General features: G+C 47.7%; 1 protein-coding gene across 1 annotated transcript; it reads right to left on the bottom strand.

The window, feature by feature from the left end:
- Positions 1-336: 336 nt before the first annotated feature.
- On the bottom strand, positions 337-15,217 carry DDX23 (DEAD-box helicase 23). The gene is made up of 17 exons (XM_059935802.1): positions 15,135-15,217; positions 10,619-10,827; positions 10,087-10,191; positions 7,758-7,851; positions 7,582-7,647; positions 6,891-7,029; positions 6,473-6,606; positions 6,224-6,336; positions 5,835-5,978; positions 5,513-5,738; positions 5,060-5,205; positions 4,524-4,701; positions 3,536-3,778; positions 2,945-3,096; positions 2,633-2,741; positions 1,671-1,845; positions 337-1,233 (listed from the first exon to the last, which is right to left on the bottom strand). The coding sequence occupies exons 2-17, from the start codon at positions 10,825-10,827 to the stop codon at positions 1,010-1,012; spliced, it is 2,457 nt and encodes an 818-aa protein (XP_059791785.1). The 5' UTR covers positions 15,135-15,217; the 3' UTR covers positions 337-1,009.
- Positions 15,218-16,773: the final 1,556 nt, after the last annotated feature.

Raw genomic sequence — 16,773 nt, forward strand, 5'->3', positions numbered from 1 at the left:
CTGACTGTGCTTCACCTGCCGAAGTTTCACAACTGCTTTCCCTTCTCACCCTTGTGCAAAGCTCCCTGGAGGGTGTCCAGGCCAGAGCTACAAGTTCTGTGAAGCCAGAGCTGGGGAGGGAAGATGCATCACGGTCCTGCTGTCAGTGCCTTTTCCATCTCCCCTCAGGCACCTCCTATAGACTTAAACTATCAGCTCAGACCCGAGGCTCTTCTTTGGATGTTGATTTTCTTTCATCTCCCAAGTGAATCCACTGCGCCCAATGCTGTCCTCCTGGTCTTCTGTGGTACCAGGGAAGACCTGCGAGATGAATTTAGCTAGAACTAAGACACAGCCTTAATATTCGTGTATTTATTCTCAGAACATACAAACTCATCTTCTCAGAGAATAGAAAACAGAAAGTTCACTCTGACTTCAAGAAGGACTCAGCCAGCTCCCCGTCCCCACACCTGCTAAAAACGTCCCCGGGCGAGGAATGCCTAGAGTGCACGGTACGCGCTGGCACAGGGGCCGTGCACAGCTCTAAGCCAGGCTCTCCGCTTGCCCTGTAATCCAAAGGGGCAAACAGCTGTCCAAATGACAGTAAGAGTCCAAGGTCCATGCTCCTCAGTGCCAGATCCCCTGGGTCATCTAGGGCAATGATGGTGCTGCAGCTTACGCAGTCACGTCTGTGCCGAAGAAGTCCCAGCCCGGCAGCCAGGTTTTGTTCAGTCTAGGAGGCAGTGCCAATTGGTTGCCCCCATACCTGGCAAGAGCTGATGGCCCAATGCAATCCCAAAGCCCGCCGGAGGGGCAGGGCTGGGCCAAAACCTAGGGTAATTTGTCCTCCTTGCCTCCTAGCTGCTTCTCCTCTTACAGCCCCACACTCAGGCCTTCAGACCTGAGGGTCTGGGCCAGGGAGTCTGATTGTTTCCTAAGCCCCCATAAGAGTGAGGACCTGGGAAGAGATAGGAGGGTCCTGAAGAACAGGCCCCAGGGCATGGCCTTGAACCGTGGGGAGAGCGCTGTGTCAGGCAAAGATGGTCTCTTCCCGGCGCTTCTTGGTGAGGATGGTGCCTGGCTTGTGCTGGGCATCGGGGTGGTTGGCTAGCTCTGGGGGGCAGGAGGACACCGGGCTCTCCAGGATGGCTTGCTTCAGCTCATAGAACACGGCAGAGTCCTCTTTGGTGAGGAAGGTGATGGCCACACCACTCTTGCCTGCTCGTCCCGTGCGGCCAATGCGGTGGATATAATCTGGGGAGGGGGAGGAATGTCACTCAGGGCGCCAGGCCAGATGCCCTGGTGAGCAGCGTCTGAAGCCTCCACTTCTAAAGGCTTCATCCTCCCCACCACACTTCTGAGGGCAGTAAACACAGCTCGTGCTGCCTGCATCTGCAGTGCCCACGGTGCTCTCCCCGCTAGCACTGCTGATGGTGGTCATCCTACCACATTAAGACTGAGTGGCCCAGCTCCGTTCTTCTCCATACCCAGAAGACAGAGCGCAATCCCAGGAGCTGGGACAACACACCCAAGAGAGATACAGAGCAGGAGCTCTTCTCACTGGGACAAGCAACCCCAGGCTCTGAGCTGTGAGAGTTGGCAGCAATAGCCTCCTCAGTGAAGCTACTCGAGGAGAAACGGGCAAGGAATCTCCCTTTACCTGGATTGAAGCTGCTTTCCCCTGCACTTACCTTCAATGTTTTTGGCCATATCATAGTTGACAACCATAGACACATCTTGGATGTCGATACCACGACCCGCCACATCTGTAGCCACCAAAATATCCTTGGCCCCAGCCTTGAGGTTGGATAGTGCAAACTCTCGCTGCTCCTGGCCTTTTCCACCATGCAGCGTACAAGCGTTGTACTGTTGGAAGAATGGCGAGGTGAAGAAAGAGCAATGGGATCATGGAAAGACGGAAGTTAGGAGGGAGTGGACCGGGAGGAGGGAGGGTTGCAGAGAGCAGCAGGGGAGATGGAAAGGGGAAGGAGGCAGAAAAGAGAACAAGGGCAACTGAAGTAAGGAGAGAACAGATGAGCTGAAGAAAGGGATAGGAGAGATGGGGGGTGGGGGGGGAGACACACAGACAGGGCAAGGTCAAAGGTAAAGCAATCAGGGGTGAGATGTGGAGCCAGACAGATGAGAAGTAGTGAAAGAGAGAATGAGGGTAAGAGATGACGGTGGAAAGCAGGGACCAAGAAATTTAAGGAAGTTTAAGCCTGAGTGGAGAGGACACACCCTTCCCCTCCAACACCAGTATCAGGAGTACAGGACACTGATGACTAACATCTCCCTCCTGACTACACCATCCTCCCTCCCAAACATATATAAACACGAAACACTTCGACCCACTCTACTCCATATCCTCAGATCCTGCCAGGATGTGTCTCATAACCTCTCCCTGGCCCCAGCACACTTGGAGGAAGACCCAAGGCAGCTGTGGCTGGCACTGCTGGAATGGACAGGGAGTCATAGCAATTGACCAAGTCCTCTTTATCCCCATCAACCACCTTTTTCCCGCTGACCCTGGCTTGTTAAATACTGGAGAGGTTCAAGAATAGGTAAGCACTGAAAGCAGAAGCCTAGGCGGCCCGTCTAGTTTCAGAAAGCAGCACCAAAGAGACCAGGCATTGCTCTCCCCTCCCAGACACACCCCCATCTTCTCCAGGGATTTGGCCAAAACATCACAGCCCTTCTTCTGGTTGACAAAAATGATGATGGGTGGATCAAAGCCTTGCTCCAAGATTGCCAGCAGCTTTTTCCTGGAGAGAAGAGGAAGAGAAAAATGAGATGCATACTACCCTCCACTCCAAGTGAAATGCCCAACGCTGATCTACAAACACCAATTCCAGGATCTCCAATGCCCAGCTCTCCAACATGGCAGAACAGTCACCCTCCAGCCACCACTCGCACTAAAAGAAGCCTCTTCTCCATTCTGTTTCCCTTGGCTCAGCTGCCCCCATACCTCTTTTCAGACTCTGACATGAGGAAGACCTTCTGTTCCACACGTTCGTGGGGCTTGCCGGCAGAGCCAATGTACACCACAGCAGGTCGCCGAAGGTAGCTCCGGGCCAGACGCTCCACCGCTGGGGGCATGGTGGCCGTGAACATAACTGTCTATGAAAACAAGAGGTTCAGCCCTGGGCCCAGGCAGACACATCACACATTCCACCATCAGCACAGGCAGCGCAGCCCAAGCTGCAAAATAGAAAATGAGCCATGGTGTGAGTTTTGACAGAAGTAGTGCCTGACAGACAGAAAACTGTCCTTTGCCTTCCCACTTCTTTCCTCAGTGCCTGTTCAGCAGAGTACTTTACATCTTATGATAACAGGAAGGGCTGAGAGCATTTGCCAGCACCTGCGGCGGGCAGTAGCATGACTCTTCGGAACCATATTTCCAGGGCTAAGAGGCTACACTGCTAGGACTGTGAGAGGACTGTACATGGTGAGCCACGCCTCACCATTCTGGAAACATGCACTTGCCTAGGGCAAGAAGGGCCCTGGAGCAGGTTTGGCAACTTGCCCAACTTTTCCCAGCCTAGGGAAGCAGCCTTACTTGGCGGTACTTATGTTTTCCTGACTCGAAGTTGGCCAACATCTTCTCAGGGTCCTCGGCCTCATCTGTGTCCGGCTTCTGGTTGCTGACAGGCATGTGCTCCAGGATCTTCTGGACGTCTGGCTCAAAGCCCATATCAATCATCCTGTCTGCCTCATCCAGAACCACATAGGTACAGCGGCTCAGCACCAGGTAGCGGTTCTCCAGCACATCAATCAGACGTCCTGGAGTAGCAATCACTATCTGGGGGGTACAGTGGAATCATGTGTGGCCCCAGCAGGTACCCCTTTCTTCTCTCTTCTGTGAACTATCCACCCACTTGGGCAACAGATCCCCAATGCAAAGGAACTACGACCCCAACCTCCACTTATGTTTGGTAGTGAAAGTTCCTGAGAAGTGGCATGAAATCACTTGTTGCTACCTTGGATTTTTTTCAGGAATAAATGGGGTCTCTGAGTAAGGTCCAGGGATTAGACAGAAGAGGCAACATCAACAGAACTTTCTTACACAGAAGAGAGACTAAGCGATACTATGGAGGGGGTTGGATAAAGGGATTACACTAATAAGCCTGCAGAAGACTCGATTCCTACAGCAGACTTCTTGTAAAAAGCTCTCCTCCCCAACCCTAAGAAGAAGGCAACACAAAATCAACGACATGGCCTTCCAGAGCGATTAAGAGCACAGCCTTCACATATGAGTCTCAGCTCTGCCCATCACCAGCTGTGACTTTGGGCAAGTTATTAACCTGACCCTCAGCTTCACCTGTAAAATGGAAATACCGTTATCTATTCTCTTTAAGGTGGTTGTGAGAATTAATGATATACAGAGTACAATCCCTGGTGCATGAGTCCTCCATAAATAACAGCACATATACACAAACCAGCCCCTTTCTTCATTTACTGTACATCTACGGCAGAAACTAGAAACAGAGTCCCCAGACAGAGAGCCCTCCCAAATGGCGGGCTGGCTGCTGGCTCGGTGAACAAACCTCACAACCCATGCGCAGCCTGAAGCCCTGGTCTTCTCTGGAGATGCCGCCGATGACAGCCACAGTGCGGATGCCTAGCGGCTTCCCAAACTTGATGGTCTCTTCCTCAATCTGCTGAGCCAGCTCACGAGTGGGAGCCAGGATGATGGCATAAGGGCCCTGGTCTGACTCTTCGATCCTGTGGTAAATGGGACATCCCACAGTTTCATGAGCTTTGGTTCTCATCCAACCACAAACAGGAGCAAGACAAAGTCACTCTTAAGGGCAACTAAAGGGAATGAGGAGGGTGGTGGGAAAAGAATGTAACAATCGCTCTTAAAAATCAGACTCCGGGATAGCCAGGCTCTCCAGGGAGTGGTCCTTGCCAGCAATAAAATCATACACTTCTTTGATATCATGATCCAATTATTCCCTAATATCTGACCCAGACTAAAGGCTTCTGATTATAGACTTAAAAAGAAACCCAAATGCTCATTTGCCATTTTCACATCTCCTGCTCAGTCAAACCCATTCCAACTGGTGTCAGCTGATGTCACCTGTCAATTTTGGGGAGAGTGGTAATCCAGACCAGCAACGGGATGAGGAAGGCTGCTGTCTTGCCGCTGCCAGTCTCAGCCACTCCAATGATGTCACGATTCTGTAGCCCAATGGGAATTGCCTGACGCTGGATAGGTGTCGGCTCCTGTAGTGACCCAGAGACAGTAACGCGTACAGGCAAAATTATACTACCTGGGCTGCTGCTGACAGAGTCGGCCCATATGCCAGCACAGTGGGAGGACACCAAGCACAGTGAACAGGAATGGGACCCGAGAAGAAACACAATCAACAAACAATACTTCCACCAGAAACTGAGAGACGTCACCTTGGTGCCCACTGGCAGAGAAGGCACCAAACAGTCTAGGAACAAAGTTCTCTGTTCTCAAATTAAATCTGTACCCCTAGAATCTGGGAACACGTTAGGCCTTCTGGGCCCATCTGCTCCTTTGTACCTTGTAGCCACACTTATCGATGACCTCCAAGATGTGTGGAGGCAGAGAAGAGTCTTTCCAGGACCGGATGGGATTGGGGATCTTGCCACCTTTGGTGGTGATGCTGTAGTCCTCACGGAAGATCCGCCAGTCCCTGTCTGTCATCTCATCCAACTTCTTCTGGGACCAATGCCGATCATCCCAGCGTTGCTTGGCTTCCTTCTTACGAAGTTTGCGGAGTCTTGCCCTGGAGCAGGACATGGGGAATGAAGGGGGTTCGTATCCTCCATCTCCTTCCTGTAGACTCGGCTCTGCCCAACCACCCGCAGCCCTGACCACTCACTCCTCCTGCTCCTTTTCTTCCAGCGTCCGCCTCTTCTCCATTAGGTCTCCATAGAAACGTGATTGCTCTCGCTTCTGCTGCTTTAGGTCAATGCCTGCAATGAAGCCTCGCCCCAACAACTGCACCTGGTGCCGTTCTTTGTACCTGGGATTGAGACAGAGGAAGAGGAAAAGAGAAGGAGCTGCTAAGCACAAGGATGGAGGTGCAGACTACCAACATGTACCAGTTCCCCTTCCAGCCAGGGTCTTTCATCGCCCAGAGGGCTGGCTAACTACTATTTTACCCATCTCCTCATCCCAGCCTATCTTACTTCTATCTCTGTAGTCACTGGTTCTCTCTAGCAACTGCCTAGTTTAAAAGACCTAGCACTGAGGCCTGAAGACACTCACAGGGGGTTGTAGTCAATGGAAGTGTCCTCAGATGCATCCCACTCAAAGACAAACTTGCGGTCATTGAGATGCCTTGTCCGGCGCCGCTTCTTGATGCCACCCAGGTAACGCTCCTGCCCGGGTACAGAACACAAAGCCCATCAGACGGGAGGCCCAAATCTCATATACAGAGATCAGAATGGCCAAACAACCAAACCTCCTTAGTGTGTGAGGCGCGTGGGGCCATGAAGACAGAGCTGAGGCCTGCACCTTAATGGCATGCAGCTCCTTGCTCTTATCCTTCTCCTCCCGGATCTTCTGCCGCCCTTCCTCATCCTCATTTCCGTTGGTCTCCCGCTCCATCCTCTCCCTGCGTTCCCGACGTTCCCGTTCCTGAGGGTCTTCTGCAGACCAAAGAAAGCAAAGCTGCAGAAGAACTCAGTGGAAGAAAAAAGAGGGCATGGAGGAGATCCAGACAGCAGACACCAAATGAGTAAAAAAAGGGGGGGGAGATTTATGATACAAGGGCAATGGAGACCTAACAGAAAGATATTTTTCTCAGAAACTTGCCCCATCCTTCCTTCTTCCAAACTCAGAGCAAATAGGTTTCTAGCTCTCCTGAGTTACACCACAATCCCATCCCACCCTTCCCTACCCCGTCTAGGGGCTACAGGGTAAGAAAACGAACCCAACATTTTCCTGCCCAAGTCTTGGAACTGTTTCCTCTTCTTCCTCTCTTCTTCAAGCAACCTCTGCCGCTCCTCCACCTCCTGCTGCCGTCGCTTTAGGGCTTCAGCCTCTCGTTCTGCTTTGGAGAGGAACTTGGGCTACAAAACAGATTACAACTGTAAACAAAGGATCTGGGAACAGGGTATAATCACATCACTGACGGCAAGATGGCAGGGGGCCCAAAAATATTTCCTCAGGCATTAAACATGTTAAGGAAAACATAAATAGGCCCAGGACCCTGTTACGGGCTAAACTGTGTCTCCCTCAAAAGTCACATGTTGAAGCCCTACCCTCCAGTACCTCAGAATGTGACTGTATTTGGAGACAAAGCCTTTAAAGGGGTGATTAAGGTAACCTGAGGCTCCAAGGTTGGGCCCTAAACCAATCTGACTGTGTCCTTATAAAAAGAGAAAATTTGGACACACAGAGATACCAGGAGCATACACACACAGAGGGAAGAGCATGTGAATATGGAAAAGACATCCATCTACAAGCTAAGGAGAGAAGCCTCAGAAGAAACAACCCCATCTGATCTCAGACTTCTAGCCTCCAGAACTGTGAGAAAATAAACTTCTGTTGTTTAAGTCACTCAGTCCGTGTGTTCTGTCATGGCAGCCCTAGCCAACTAATACAGACCTTCAAGCTCTTACCTTAGCCTCAGCTTCTTCCTCAGCCTTTTTCTTGGCCAGAAGTTCCTCCAGGGATAATGGCTGGGCCTGAAGATAAAACACAGGACTTCAGTCCATAGAGGCTCTCTCCCTGTGAAGAACAAAGTTGGGCTTGAACTGAAGAGGAAGATGAGGAAAAAAATCCTTCCTCTTTTTACCTTAGGCTTCTTATCACCATGTTCATCCTCTTCATCCTTCCTAGAGTCTCTGTCTTTCCGAGATTTAAAATCTTTTCCTCGGCCAGGAGACAAACTTTAAGGCAAAGGAACAGGAAAAGTCCATATCACTCTTAGCCTAGCCCCTGGATGAGGTTCAGACTGAGCTCGCCAAAAGAGGATGGAAGTTTTCCCACCACTCAGCAAGACTGGCCCACGGTCCTCCAACATGTCCTGAAGCTCCTTTTGCAGGCCTGGTCACTCTGCCTGCTCTGAAACCTAACGATGGCCCTGTCTTGGCCCCATTCTACCTGAATCTCCTTTTCTGAGACTATTCTCTTCTGGGAAGTGGATCTTCACTACTGATATCAAAAATATTTCCTCCAAATATTACTCAGCCATAAAAAAAGAAGGAAATATTACCATTTGCAGCAACATGGATGGACCTAGAGATTATCACACTGAGTGAAGTCAGACAGAGAAAGACAAATATATGGTATCACTTATACGTGGAATCTAAAAAATAATACAAATGAATTATTTACAAAACAGAAACAAACTCACAGACACAGAAAACAAACTTATGGTTACCAAAGGGGAAGGGGGGCGGGGAAGGCTAAATTAGACTAAATTAGGAGTATGGGATTAAAAGATACACACGACTATATATAAAATAAACAACAAGAATTTACTGCAGGGACTTCCCTGGTGGCACAGTGGTTGAGAATCTGCCTGCCAATGCAGGGGACATGGGTTCGAGCTCTGATCTGGGAAGATCCCACATGCCGCGGAGCAACTAAGCTTGTGCACCACAACTACTGAGCCTGCGCTCTAGAGCCCACGAGCCACAACTACTGAGCCTGTGCTCTAGAACCCGCAAGCCACAACTACTGAGCCTGCGTGCCACAATTACTGAAGCCCCTGCGCCTAGAGCCCGTGCTCCGCAACAAGAGAAGCCACGGCAATGAGAAGTCTGCGTACCACAACAGAGTAGCCCCCGCTTGCCGCAATTAGAGAAAGCCTGTGCCACGACGAAGACCCAACGCAGCCAAAAATAAATAAATAAAACTTTTTTAAAAATAAAAAACATACAATTAAAAAAATTCTTAAAAAAAAGAATTTACTGTATAGCACAGGGAACTATATTCAATATCTTGTAATAACCTATAATGGAAAAGAACCAGAAAATATACTTGTGTGTTTGTGTGTGTGTGTGTGTGTGTGTGTGTGTGTGTATACGAAACTGAATCACTTTGTTATATACTTGAGACTAATACAATATTGTAAATCAACTATATTTTGATTAAAAAAATATTTCCTCCAAATAGCATATGCATGTCAGAAGAAAAAAAAATCCTGCATTACTTTAGAATACACAATAAATTTAGCCGACATGGCCACCCACATACACCCTTCCCAGATACTGCTATATATGTCCTTTCCTCATCTCTCCTTCCTACCAGCCCCAGCAATCTTTTCCCCACACCTGCTATAAGCTTAATATGCAAGAGATCTCAAATAACCCCACTGCGTTTGTTACAAGAATTCTATTCTTTGCCCTGAATTCTAACCTACAGATTCAGGGCCTAATAAAAACTTTGTATAGAAAGTCTCCAGGGCTTCCCTGGTGGTGCAGTGGTTAAAAATCCGCCTGCCAATGCACGGGACACGGGTTCGAGCCCTGGTCCGGGAAGATCCCACATGCCGCGGAGCAACTAAGCTCATGCGCCACAACTACTGAGCCTGCGTTCTAGAGCCCGCGAGCCACAGCTACTGAGCCTGTGTGCCACAACTACTGAAGCCCACACGCCTAGAGCCCGTGCTCCGCAACAAGAGAAGCCACCGCAATGAGAAGCCGGCGCACCACAACAAAGAGTAGCCCCCGCTCACCGCAACTAGAGAAAAAAGCCCATGTGCAGCAACGAAGACCCAACGCAACCAAAATATAAATAAGAAACAAATTAAAATAAAAAAGAAAGTTTCCAGAACAAAGAGATCAAGATACTTGTGCATTAAGCTATCCCAACAAATATATGTTGTACATTCTGGGTAGAAAACTGAATGGTCTGATGGAGCTGTTTTGTTGGCTGGTAACCTTTTCAAACTAATTTCTAAATTCTAAGAACAAGCTGACCCTCAAGAGGTGGTGACTTCACTAACTGGTTATACTTTCCAAAGAAGGTGTGTGCCTTCTAAAAAAGACAGCTCTACAATAGCTGCCAATAGGATTCACTATGGAAAATTTACTTTCCCCCGAAGCTGAGCCAGCTGAGATGCAGACGGGAAGCGAGCAGAGCGGTGCCCTAAAGCCCACTCCCACTCCCCCAGGTACCTGGATCGCTTGCGGTCCCGTCTGTGCCCATCCTTATCCCGATCTCGGTCCTTCTTATTCCGATCCCGCTCCTTATCTCGCTCTCGTTCTTTGTGCCGGCGTTCTCTGAAGACAGCACATTTAAGAAATTACATGATACTTCCTGAGTATACTGCTTCACTGCAGCCCTAAGAAGGTTCCCATGCTCTTTTCTCCCCAAAGTAATATTTTACAAATTGGAAAATGTGTTTCCCAAGAAGTTATGAGGGAGTTCTAAGAAGGTCTTAGAGCTCAGAGCTGTACTGCTAAGTATCAGTGGCAATGATAGGCCATGGATTATGTGAACAGATGAACTATCTTCCTCGATCATCTGGACCTTCATCTTACAAGTTCCCTCTTAACCTTTAAGAACTACTGGGTCACTAGGTGTAGAGAAATGTATGAAAGACTAATGCCCTAATATGGCGGCATCAGAGGAACCAAGAATAAAGGAGTTTGACATGTACTGAAATGTACACTCCCTTTCCATGTAACAAACAGAAAATTACTTTACCTTTCTGTAGACTTGGAACGGGAACGGGAACGAGAACGGCTGCCTCCTCGACGCCTTTCCCTTGAACGATGCCGTTTCCTATCTTTAGATGGGGAAGACTTCCGGTCTCGGTCTCTATCCCGTTCTCTGTCAGGAGTCCGAGATCGCTTCCTTTCCTCCTTGGAAGGTGATGCCTCACGGTCCTTCTTATCAGCCAGCTCTCCTGCCATCTGTCATGGGTAAGAGGAGTATTTATTATGTACTAGGTACTGCTCTAAACTTTTTACAAATAATTTACTTAATCTCAAAACAACCCTCTGAGGTAGATATATTGGTATGCATGCTTTATGGATGAAGAAACTGAAGCTCAGATATATAAAGTAACTTGCCTAAGGACACACGGGTGTTAAGTGTCAGAGTTTTAGGCAGTCTGGCTCCAGAGGCCCATTCTTATTCATTAACGCTACGTTATTTCTCTGGGATTCCTTTTTGTATATATTCATTTCCAAAAGTATACAATGAACATAGCTTATTTTTATAATTAGACTGCAAGAGTATTAAAAGAAATGTTAGTTAATGAATAGTATACTAGCTATCTCTAGAAGCATCTTGTTTTGCTTATCTTAGGAGTCTATTGTGTCTGCCAGCCCACCAGGATCAGTCAACGTATATACATCTAAGGGAGATAAGTTCTCTTGAGCTCATAAAGAAAGCTCAAAAGAGAAAAAAGGAGTTTAACTTAGAGATTTGGGATTATGATCAGCACCTCAAGGAAACCTAAACTCAAATAGAGAAACTCATTTTACTCAGATTAAAAGAAATATATTTCTAGTTACGCAATGGCAAAAACTTGTGAAGGGTACATAGGACTCCATACACTTTGGTTTTACAAGTTCCTGAGAATCTACAATTATTTTAGAATTTAAAATAAGGGAGGGAGGAATGGAGAGAGGGAAGGAGGGAAAGAGGGAGGAAGAAGTGTACCAGAAACTAGAGATCACAGATGTTCTGACTCATGTTCCCTACTCAGATTTTCACAGCCTTGATTATGATCCAGTCCCATGAAAAGTTTGAGCAGGAATTTGTTCTGTTCCCATACTGCCTAGGGGACATTGAACACCATGCCACACTGTCAACTGTCCTTCAGACTACAAAATCTACTTCAGCCAGGTGCTAAATTCAGGCAGCAAGTCTGAATCTGCCTCTATTCCACCATCACCACCACCATCCCTAAGCCTCAGGATATATTTTTCAGAACTTACTTTAACCCCAAATGGTTCCAATGAAATAACAGTTCCCTAAGCTTTAGCTTACGATCCCCCTTTCCCATGTAATTCCTGTCATATATTTTTAAGAAGGGAGAGTATGTAAAGAAGAGAAAAAAATGAACAAGTAGCACTTTCAAAAGGTGGAGACAACCCATTTTACCTCAAAATTGCCAGTACGTCATGCATATCACATGGAAATTATACTTATGTCTCGTCCACTTATAGCCCTAAGAAAACAATCCAGGGACTTCCCTGGTGGCACAGCGGTTAAGAATCTGCCTGCCAATGCAGGGGATACGGGTTCAATCCCTGGTCTGGGAAGATCCCACATGCCGCAGAGCAACTAAGCCCATGTGCCACAACTACTGAGCCTGAGCTCTAGAGACAGCAAGCCACAGCTACTGAAGCCCATGAGCCTAGAGCCCGTGCTCTAGCCCATGCTTCACCGCAACGAGAAGCCCGCGCACAGCAACGAAGACCCAATGCAGCCAAAAATAAAAATAAATAAATAAAATAAAATAGCCCTCTTCTATTAAAGAAAAAAAGAAAACAATCCAGAGGCAAGGCCATCTTCTCTATAAAGCATCCTGGACATCAACATTCTTTCGACAAATATTCACTGTGTACCTGGTAGGTGCCAGAAACTATTCTAAGTACTAGAGATACAGCACTAAACAAAACAAAGTCTCTGATCTCATGATGCTTAAACTCCAGTGAAGCAGACAACAGTTAGGCAGAAAGATAAGAGAATTTCAAACAGAAATGAGTGCTAATGAAGAGAGTAAAACAGGGTGACGTGATGGGGAGCAGTATGAACAAGAGATAGAAGGCTCTGGAAAGAATTTTTTAGATGACATGTAAGCTGAGACTTGAATGACGGGAATAGAGTCTGCAAAAATCAGGGAAAAGAATTTATTGGGCAGAAGGGACAGTAAGGCACTGGGGCAAGAACTAGCTTAGCATGTTTGCCAATTAAAAATAGACTCGTGTGGGACTTCCCTGGTGGTCCAGTGGTAAAGAATCCGCCCTGCAATGCAGGGGATGAGGGTTCGATCCCTGATCAGGGAACTAAGATCCCACATGCTGCGGGGCAACTAAGCCCGTACGCCACAACTACTGAGCCCGCACGCCTCAACTAGAGAGCGTGTGTGCAGCAAACTACAGAGCCCACGCGCTCTGGAGCCTGTGCACCACAACTAGAGAGAAGCCCATGCGCCGCAACAAAGATCCTGCATGCCACAACAAAGACCCTCCGCAGCCAAAAATAAAAATAAAAAATATGTAAAAAAAATAAAACAGACTCGTGTGAGGAATTCCTTGGCGGTCCAGTGGTTAGGATTCAATGCTTTCACTGCTGGGGCGGGGTTTGATCCCTGGTCAGGGATCTAAGATCCCGCAGGCTGCACAGCACGGCCAAAACAAACAGACTCATGTGGCTCAGTGGCAGTGACCAAGGGGGAAGACTAATTCGAGATGAGTTCAGGGAGGTAGGCAGGGGTTAGATCATGGAAATGTGTTTCAGGCCAGGGTAAAGGAACTTGGATTTTAATCTAACTGCAGTGGGAACCTTAGAAAGGTGTTAAACAGGAAGTGATGTGGTCTTATTTTACATTTTCAAAGAATTACTTTGGTGACTTCAAGAAAATATACGGTAGGGAGGCAACAGTGAACACAGAACCACTGAGAATGCTATTATAGTAGTCTACACAAGAGATGACAGTGGCTTGTTCTAGGAAAGTGGCAATGGAGATGAAAAGAAGTAGAAGGCTTCAGGGTACATTTTGAAGGCAGAGCTGAAAGGACTTACTGATGAAGGGAGGAAACAAAGAGGAGAGACAAACATAACTCCTAAATTTACGGTCTGACCAACTGGTTAAATGGTTCACGGTGCCATTAGTGACCAGAGGAGACTGGGGAAGGAAAAGACTTAGAAGAAATCAAAAGTTTCATTTTGACCATATTGAGTGTAAGATGTCAATAAGAAAACCAAGTGGAGATTCCAGAAAGGCAGTTGAAAATATAATTCTGCAACTCAAGAGAGAGTCTGGAGACAGTAACTTGAGTTATCAATATATAGATTGCTTTTAAAGACATGGGACACTAAATGATATTACCTAAGTAGGCATTCTAGTTAAAGAAGAAATTAGAAGAGGACCCAGGATTGACCTCTGGAACACTGTAACATTTATAAGTCAGGCACAGGAGGAGCCAGAGGAAAAAACTGGAAAGAAACAACAGCCAGTGAGAAAGAAGAAAAAATAGTAAAGTTCGGCATCACAGAAGTCAAAAATGTGTTTCAAGGAGGGAGGGGTGACCTGTGTCAAGTGGAGAAAGACTAGAAAATAAAATAAAGGAGTGACCCTTGCATTTGGAAAAACAGAGATGGCTTGGGTGACCTTTGACAAGAGCTGTTTCGGTGGCATGGAGAGAGTAGAAGGCTGAGTGGAGTGAGCTTAGAAGAGAATGGGAAGTGCAAATAAGAAGAAAGCAAACGTAGGAAACTTTTATTATAGGTTCCACTTATCACAAACCTCCGCATCTTTGAGTTCCTCAGTTCTGGTAGGGCAGGGGCAGAGTCTTTTTTTCATTCAATGAACTATGTACTTATCAAGCATCCACTATATGCAAGGCACCGTGCTAGGCGCTGTGTGAGTTACAAAAGGAAATCAGGAAGATCCTGTCCACAGGAAGCTTACAAAACAATAGAGGGTTATGAGACACATAGCAAGATGCAGGCTCAGATGAATTATTGCAGGAGTTCAAAGAAGTTTACTTTCACTTGTAAAAGGGAATTTGTAAAGACTGTAGAGGAAGTAGCTCTTGAGCACTGAAATATAGGTAGAATTTGAAGATGTGTAACTGAAGGTGCCAGAAAGAAGTCATTCCCGGAAAAAGAAATAATACAGGAGGCGCAGAGGCGGGAAAGCATGACTGATTCTGGGAGAAAAGCCAGAGTTTCAGTTTGTCTGGAGCAAGAGCTACTCGAAACATGAAGGAATAAAGTCGGACTGAGGGTATCACAGGTGCTGTGCGCGTGGGAAAAGGTCTGACCTGGAACATCGTCCAGGGACCTGCCCTGTGCCCCCAGGAACCAACACTCCCGCTGGGGCCCGCGCCCTTTCGCTCCTGCCCGCCAGAGCTTTCCAAGCTCGTGCCCCTTCCCTGAGGCGTTCTTCCCGCCTTATCCCGGAGACAGGAGCCACCGCTGTGCCCTCACTCTCGCCTTCTCTCCAAGCTCCTGGAAAACGCTTCCATCGCCCGAGACTCACCACTCTCGAGTCCGAACCGCCCAACGCGGCCTCAACGTCGCCGAGCAGTCGCCATCTTTCCCGTTTCCTGGTCGCCGGGCTGCTCCCCCGGCCGCGCGGCAAGCTGGGAAGGCGAGTTCCTGGTGCCGGGCAGCGCAGGCCGACAGCGAGGGCCTGAGAACTACCAATCCCAGAATGCACGGTGAGAGCGTCGGCCCCTGACCGCGGGGGCCGCTGGGCAATGTGGTTCGCCAAACATTTGAGTCTGCGGGAGAAAGAGTTTTTCGTGGGCCGGCCTTTCTCAAAAGGTTTTTCTCTCCGCGGCCGCAGTCCTCCTGGAATATGCTGGTTTTCCTAGAAACTGTAGTTAATGACATCATGGCCTGTGGCTTACAAAGGAGAAATTTAAGGCCTTCCTTAGATAGCAATAGCACGTCATTATAACTAGCAACTACAGTAACAACTATAAATACCGTTTATGGAAAGCGTTTTTACAAAAAATCTTTGAGATAGATTATTAGCCCCATTTTACGGGTGGACAAACTAAAAGTTAAGTTACAGGAGCAGCCTAGTATCTGCCAATGAGGGTGGGACGATTCATGGTGTGAGGCTATCCCAGGTTTAGGAGGACATTTTAGCAACCCTGGCCCAGCGGTAACACCCTGGTTACTGTGACAACTCAAAATGAGCCCACACAATGGATTCCAAAGGCCTCCTGGAAGGATGGTATCTCCTGGGCTGTGGCACCTGGTTTTCTCAACATTCCAGACAGGACTTGCCTTCTTCACTCTCTTGCTCTTTGGAATCTGGCCAGTTATTTGGGTTATCTTAATACTTTTTTGTTCTTTCTTTCTCCTAGTTCCCTCTTTTCAGTCCTCCAATGAGATTTTTCCCCAAAAATTGTACTTTCACTTTGTTTCTCTTTGGTCATATGGTTCATAATTCTACCCCCCTTCCTCCCAAACAAAAACAAAAACTCTGGCATCTTCTAGGATGGTTTAGATAGATACCAGGAAGTAACTAATGCCTCTTTCCTTCCCTTTCTCCCATCACCAGCTTTTTGGTTTCAATCCCACATAGCTTTAGTTCTGGTTTTTCTTTCTGAATGTGTTCAGTTCTACTGAAGCAGAGCCTGGGATAGGCCCACATAATCCTAAAGCTCTGAGCCTCAGGCATAAAGGCCCAAAGTAACCCTGGGAGAGGCACATTTCTGCTCTTAGAACTCTGCAGCCTTTGGGCTGCCCACTTGGACCTCACAGAGAGAATGGAAAAGTTGTCTGAGGTCTGTTGGGTGTAATTCACCCAGTGAACACTGGAGGGCTATCCACTCACAGAATGGAGCTAACAATCAGACCAAAGGTGTAGAGCTGCAGTTGCTATTTACTAAGTATTGATACCTCCTAGTACCCAACTCTGTGCTGGACACTTAACTTACATTACTTTTGTTTAAAAAAATAAATTTATTTATTTCTATTTTTGGCTGCGTTGGGTCTTCATTGCTGCACGCGGGCTTCTCTCTAGTTGTGGCAAGTGGGGGCTACTCTTCGTTGCGGTGCGCAGGCTTCTTATTGTGGTGGCTTCTCTTGTTGTGGAGCCCGGGCTCTAGTCATGCAGGCTTCAGTAGTTGTGGCACGCGGGCTCAGTAGTTGTGGCTCACGGG

This window comes from Balaenoptera ricei, chromosome 10, assembly GCF_028023285.1.
Source record: "Balaenoptera ricei isolate mBalRic1 chromosome 10, mBalRic1.hap2, whole genome shotgun sequence".
Taxonomy (NCBI): Eukaryota; Metazoa; Chordata; class Mammalia; order Artiodactyla; family Balaenopteridae; genus Balaenoptera; species Balaenoptera ricei.

What these genes read in the sequence shown, in the direction of transcription:
- DDX23 (XM_059935802.1), bottom strand. Translation starts at nt 10,827, where the DNA reads ATGGCAGGAGAGCTGGCTGATAAGAAGGACCGTGAGGCATCACCTTCC. An exon ending in CGGGACCGCAAGCGATCCAG is followed by an intron (nt 7,852 to 10,086) that starts GTACCTGGGGGA and finishes TTTGCCTTAAAG; the next exon opens with TTTGTCTCCTGGCCGAGGAA. An exon ending in AGGAGCTGCATGCCATTAAG is followed by an intron (nt 6,337 to 6,472) that starts GTGCAGGCCTCA and finishes GTACCCGGGCAG; the next exon opens with GAGCGTTACCTGGGTGGCAT.